The sequence below is a fragment of the Argentina silus genome (assembly GCF_951799395.1).
Source record: "Argentina silus genome assembly, chromosome: 8".
Classification (NCBI taxonomy): Eukaryota; Metazoa; Chordata; class Actinopteri; order Argentiniformes; family Argentinidae; genus Argentina; species Argentina silus.
In genome coordinates this window covers 10,493,078-10,499,921 of record NC_139662.1, presented here as the reverse complement: position 1 = coordinate 10,499,921, position 6,844 = coordinate 10,493,078, and the positions used below count along the sequence as shown (strand labels likewise).

At 50.0% G+C, this 6,844-nt stretch overlaps 1 protein-coding gene across 1 annotated transcript in view; it reads left to right on the top strand.

Annotated features, from left to right (window-relative positions):
• The window catches only part of nol4lb (nucleolar protein 4-like b), a 104,694-nt gene extending 98,337 nt beyond the window's left edge, over positions 1-6,357 (top strand). The window contains exons 7-11 of the mRNA XM_083675008.1: positions 487-666; positions 987-1,175; positions 2,242-2,361; positions 2,767-2,971; positions 3,379-6,357. Of these exons, the coding sequence (XP_083531134.1) occupies positions 487-666; positions 987-1,175; positions 2,242-2,361; positions 2,767-2,971; positions 3,379-3,614 (930 nt within the window). The 3' untranslated portion in view covers positions 3,615-6,357. The remainder of the gene's footprint in view (positions 1-486; positions 667-986; positions 1,176-2,241; positions 2,362-2,766; positions 2,972-3,378) is intronic.
• Positions 6,358-6,844: the final 487 nt, after the last annotated feature.

The window sequence follows — 6,844 nt, the reverse complement described above, 5'->3', positions numbered from 1 at the left end:
GTTAGATGGGTGATGAACCAAATGAACTACAGGGAGTCTGACGGAGGACCCTCCTACTCATGAAAGGAGACGGGGGGCTGAATGCTACCTCGACTCCTTTGTCACTGTTAAGCAAGAGAAGTTGAATAGGAGAGCCCCTTCAACACAGTCTCAACAATACTAACCCGGCCTTGTAAACGTCTTATTTACCACAGAGGCAACGGTGACAATGTCAGCAAGCACACTGTGCATGTACATTACAGACAGAAGAATAACCTTACCCTGGCTGTATACGCTGTCTTTGTCTGGATATATTCTCTTAACTATCTATTTTTTCTCTCTTTCTCTCTCTTTTTCTCTCTTTCTGTGTGTGTGTGTGTGTTTCTGTGTATGTGTGTGTGTGTGTGTGTGTGTGTGTGTGTGTGTGTCTTTCTGTGTGTCTTTCTGTATGTGTGTGTGTGTGTGTGTGTGTGTGTGTCTTTCTGTGTGTGTGTGTTCCTGCTCCAGTCTCCTCAGTACAGCTCAGGAAGCTATGACTCATTGAAGATGGAGGTGTGTGCGGAGGACCTGACGGTCGGCAGGGCTCAGGCGCCCGACGACGACGATGACGACCACGACGACCACGACGACAGCGACAAGATCAACGACACGGAGGGCATGGACCCAGAGAGACTAAAGGCCTTCAACGTGAGACCTCACTCACACACACACTCACGCACGCACGTATGCACTCACGCACGCACGCACGCACGCTCACTCTCACACACACACACACACACACACATACATGCCACACAACACACACACACACACACTCACACGCACGCACGCACGCACACACACACACACTCACTCACTCACTCACTCACTCACTCACTCACTCACTCACTCACTCACTCACTCACTCACTCACTCACTCACTCACTCACACATACATGCCACACACACACACACACACACACACACACACACGCACCCCCTAACAGTGAGTTGTTCTCTCCTGTCAGATGTTTGTGCGTCTGTTTGTGGATGAGAACCTGGACCGTATGGTCCCCATCTCCAAGCAGCCCAAGGAGAAGATCCAGGCCATCATCGAGTCCTGCAGCCGCCAGTTCCCAGAGTTCCACGAGCGCGCCCGCAAGCGCATACGCACCTACCTCAAATCCTGCCGCCGCATGAAGAAGAACGGCATGGAGGTACGCTGGCCGCTAACACACAGTCAAGTCAAGTCACCCCCCCCCCCACCACCACCACCACCACCCCACCATCGGTTAAGTCACACCAAAGACTAACACACAGTCAAGTCAAGTCACCCCCCCCGCCACCACCACCACCACCACCACCACCACCACCACCCCACCATCGGTTAAGTCACACCAAAGACTAACACACAGTCAAGTCATCCTATCGTACCCTAACACACTGGTTAAAGACCTTCAACCACCCCCCCCCCACACCCCACCACCACCACCACCACCACCCCCCACCCCCTGTTAAGTCATACCAAAGACTACCACACTATAGTCATCCTATCGTATCCTAACACACTGGTTAAAGACCCACCACCGCCCCCCCACCCCCGGTTAAGTACCATCATACCAAAGACTTTCACAATACTTGGCTGTCAGCCTTAACTCATTTAGCGAGGTGAGTAAAGTCGCCCAAATTGTCAACAAGGGTGACTTTATTCACCAAAAATGCATCAATGATGATGCTTCATTTTGTAGCCAATCAAAATATTGTTACTAGGATAATACCACATAAAACACTTGGCACTGTAGGTGGTGAGTGTTTTGGAATTATTTGGCAGTTAGTGAGTTAAGGGGATATATTGGGGGGGGGTGTAAGACACAGACTGGTGTCCCGTCCCTGGGGTGTCCATCAACTTGCGTCACACTACAGAAAAACGAGATAGGCTGCTGCCCCCTATGGGCCATTGGGGTCATGCGATCCGGCTCGCGAAAGTCTTACTCACGCGAATCATCAGCCGAGTGTGAACAGGGAGCCGTTGAAGGCGCTTGACTGCCCCTCAGTGGCCAACGCTTTACTTTCAGACAATATGTTCAGGTTTACGCTGTAGTGACCACAGTAAATGTGGTCGATTCAATCAATGTGTTATTTAACCTTCGCCAGTGGAATCTCTCAGTCAAAACGCCATGCAAAAGCTGTCCTCTTGGAAATCTGCCTCCTTCTCCTCCCCTGTGTTTCATGATGATGATGATGATGATGGTGGTGGTGGTCTGTGCTCTTGCCCCCGCCCAGACACGGCCCACGCCACCCCACCTCACCTCTGCCATGGCTGAGAACATCCTCGCCGCTGCCTGCGAGAGCGAGACGCGCAAGGCTGCCAAGAGGATGCGCCTGGACGTCTACCAGTCACACGTAAGTGTGTGTGTGTGTGTGTGTCGGTGTGTGTGTGTGTGTGTGTGTGTCGGTGTGTGTGTGTCGGTGTTTGCGTATGTGTGTGAGTTTCTGTGTGTGTGTGTGTGTGTCGGTGTGTGTGTGTGTGTGTGTGAGTGTGTGTGTGTGTGTCGGTGTGTGTGTGTGTCTGTGTGTGTACGTGCGTGCGTCCGTGCGTGCATGCGTGCGTGTTCACATGTTTCAGGTGGGTGGATTGTGTATGTTTTCGAATAGCTCATGGCAAAGTCTGTTATTGTAATAACCTGTTTATATAATGCCTTTAATAAAAGAGCATAGTGGGACTGAACACACTCTCTCTCTCTCTCTCTCTCTCTCTCTCTCTCTCCCCCCATGCACGCACACACACACACACACACACACACACAGGAGGAGCAGATAGCACTTGACAAGCCCAGTTCTCGTGAGCCGGCGTCCCTGGCCCATTCTGCCTACTCCCTGGCCGCCTCGGCCTACTCCCAGGACCAGCTCTACATCAACGGAGGCCTCAACTACAGTTACCGTGGTTACGGGGGCCTGGGAGCCAGTATGCAACACCCGGTCTACCTGACAACCGGCACTGCTCAGAGCAACGGTGAGTGAGTGAGTGAGTGAGTGAGTGAGTGAAAGACAGAGAGAGAGAGAGAGCATTCTTCTTTATTTGGCAGACTAAAGGCTGTCTGAAGTGGTCAGCTAGCTAACTGAAGGTTGCTCGTAACGTTGACCTGGCCGAGATGACGCTGAGACATTACGGGATGTATAGAAATAGGTATCGAAAAATCAATTTCTCTTCAAAAAAGAAATGAATAAAAAAAAAACAACGTCGCGCTGCTCCGAGGGCGATTGTTCATCCCCGGTGCGTCAGATAAAAATCTGAATCGTTACCGCCGAGCGAACAAACGGTTGCCTGTTGAATTTGCATTCATGGCATCCTCCTGTCTTCATCCTGTCTTCCATCTCTCCTCCCCCCCCCCCCTCTCCTCCTCCGCGTTGTGTCCTCAGGCCCTACTGACCTCAGCATGAAGTCCCTGGCGTCCAACTCCTCCTCGTCCAGCTCCAACAGCCACGGGCGGAGTGTCGGGGGCGCGGGGGGAGGAGGGGGGGGCACGTCGTCGACGCAGCTCAGCCCCACCGAGATCACCGCCGTGCGCCAGCTCATCGCCGGATACCGCGAGTCGGCCGCCTTCCTGCTCCGCTCGGCCGACGAGCTGGAGAGCCTGATCCTTCAGCAGAACTGAGCTGGAACATAACACCTCCTCCTCCTCCTCCTTCTCCTCCTCCTCCTCTCTCTCTCTCTCTCTCTGTCTCTGTCTTTCTCCTATCGAACTGGACCGCCTGACCACTCTCCTCCCACTCACCACCGGATCTAACCCCACCACCAGTCCTCCTCCTCCTCTTCTCTCTCCTCCACCCGAGCTCTCCCCTCTTACCTCAGCCCTCAGTGTCTTTAGTGGCATTAGTGCTGGGAGAGGCTGTCTGTCTGTCTGCTAGACCACCTGTGCAGGACGGAACAGATCACAATCAGAACAGCACTTACCGTACACAGCTCTGGAGAAGAGAACGGGTGGAGGGGAGAGAGTGGAGATGATTACAGTATGTACTTTAGTGGGAGGAGAGGGGTAGAGGACGGTAGGGTGGAGCGGGAGCACTGAAGAAACACTGCAGGGTTGTGGCGCTGTGGTGAGGAGAGCGCCCTCTTGTGTATGGGGAGGTGAAGTGGAGCCTATTGGGTGACAGGAAGGCTCAGTAGACGGACAGACCCCCCCTCGTCCCCGCCACTCCCCCCATAACAATGAAAATGATTTAGTACAAAAAAAAAACGTTTGTTGACGACAAATACTTTTGATTTGAGATTATATTTGTTTTGTTTTTTGAAGATGTCCGTTTCCCTTTCTTTGCTCCCCGAGCCACTGGAAAGGGGGTTTGACTTATCTCTAAAAGACAGCACTAACTATGAGAAGACACTTTGAACCACTTTGGACAGAGGCTAAGGAAGAAGAAGAACTGGAAAAGAAAAGAAATGGGAAAAAAAAGAAAAGAAAAAAGAAAAGGAGAGGAGAGACAACTTTGTGCTCGCTGTAAATAAGCTCTCTGTGTCCTCAAGCACTTTCCCCTTCTTCAGACCTCACTCCCTCCCCCTGTAGTGATAAAGACCTAGAGCTGACACTTCACTTATGCATACGGAGACGCCATCTTTTCCACATGGAAATACCTCAGATCTACCAACATGTCTACCAACACATTCACAACTGTGTGAAATCCCCCCAAAAAAACCTTCACCAGTAAACTACCTGATGTGTTCAATGTTTTCATCAAAGACCCACACCGCCAAGCAAAAGCATTTCAAGAAGATTCCAGAATAAATATTGTAAACTTATAGTTCAAATTTAATCTTTAAAAAAAAAAGAAAGTCTTGTTTGTCCAGTTATTTGTGTACTGTATATATTCAGTCCATGTTGATGATCGAATCACCATGAAGGCAACGTTAAACCATTAGAGGTGAAAGTGTATTTTCTGTGGGAGGCAGACCTCTCCTCTGATACCGGTGGACGGTTGGGGGGGGGGGGGGGGGGGGACTTTTGTTTTCCACTTCTCCTATGGGACCCCCCCCCACCACCACCCACACACACACACACACACACACCACCCACACACACCTTCTACTCCCTGTGTAGTTCGGCCCCAACCTGGTTGCCAAAGCACTCAATGAACCCCTCTGTCTCCCTCTCCCTCTCCCTCTCTCTCTCTCTCTCTCTCTGGGTCTGGTTCAGCATTCTTCTGTCTAATCCCTCCTTTTGGACCTCTGGACCTATACCTCCCCCCTTGTCCTCCACTTCTCCCTGACCTCTGACCCCAAGCTTAGTCCAGTCCAGGCCAGTCCAGTCGGGTTCTGGAACACTGGGGCAGGATTCTGTATGTCTTTGTCTTTTTGACTCTTTGAGATGGCCATTAATCCACGCTGCTGCTATGGACCGGACCTTTATTGCCACAGACCTGTAACCTCAAGGCAGGACACCAGCCTCCTGCACAACCAGAGCACCTCAAAAACAACAACAACAACAACAACAACACAAACAAACAAAGCAAAAACTCCGGACAGATAAAACAGACTGAACGTTTAATCGGTAACTTTCAAAACACAACAAGCTATCCTAGTCAGTTGTTTCCTCTCTGCTTGGCACTCTGGTTGACCTCTTTGTTATTTTTCATATAGGGCTGTGTTATTTTTACAGTAAACTTTGGTTTCTTTTCTCTCTCTCTCTCTCTCTCTCTCTCTCTCTCTCTCTCTCTCTCTCTCTCTTCATGTGAACCTCTGGAGACGTATCAGGATGGATGTTATTGCTCCTCCTCCTCTGTCAGTCAGCCAACCACAAGGGGGCTCCTCTAGTCTGGGCCTATCTTACTGTAAACATGTGCAGTCAAACGTCTGGGAGGTGTTTTACCTTTTAGAATGAATGACAAAATGACAACAACAAAACAAATGCAAAATGTTTCTTCTTCTTCTTTGCGAGGGCAAGGCCTGAAGAGGGTTCTGTTGTTGTGTCACTGTAATTTGCTCCCTTTTGCACACTGAAGCAACAGAAATCTGTGACGGACGTCCCTGGCTAGTCTCAGGGCGTCCATCTTGCACTGGTGAGGTGTGTCCTAACCCATGGAAGGAAAGGAAAGAGGCAGAGTATTGCAATGCAGTTGATAATCATAACATTTCCTGGCCCTTGACTAGCGCAGTGTTATTGAAGACTAAGGCTACTAGACGTGCCCCCACTCCCCGTAGTGCAGGTTTGATAGACGTATCACACACTAGCCACCACTACTGGAGGTCAGAGGACCCTTGTGTAAAGAAAAGCCATGAAGGTTGGGTGTCTACTCTTGTCTTGTGGCCTGTGAGGTAATGGCTCACCGGCTACACTCTTACCAACCACTCAACCACAATCTCCACTCTGCCCTGCATAACATAACATGTGCAATGTCAAAAAAAACCTCCATAATGAGTACAATTTGATTCATTAAGAAAAATGTCAAATGTTTAATTTATGAAATATTATGGCTGGTTAGATGAAAAGAAGTAGAAGTCCCAAGTCTTTTTTTTATTAGACATCGGAGCGAGTTCTTGGTTGGAACGATGCTTAGTGGTAAAGAAGAAAGAAAAAATGACACAAACACAAAAAGAAATATGCAAAAATGACCAGTCAAGCGGCACGGCGTCACTGTGTTCACACTCAACGTGGCTGTGACGGCTTCAAAATGACTCGTCTTTGAAGTATCGCCCTTGTGTGTGTGTGTGTGTGTGTGTGCGCGTGCGCTTGTCTGTGTGTGTGCGTGCGTGCGTGCGTGCGTGCGTGCGTTTGTCTGTATGTGTGTGTGTGTGTGTGTGGATCCATCTATCGCTCTGCCTGTGTCCTGGGGTCTTACTGTTCTTACAGCGCATACCAATGTACCATTTACACTTACCAAATAAGGCCATATT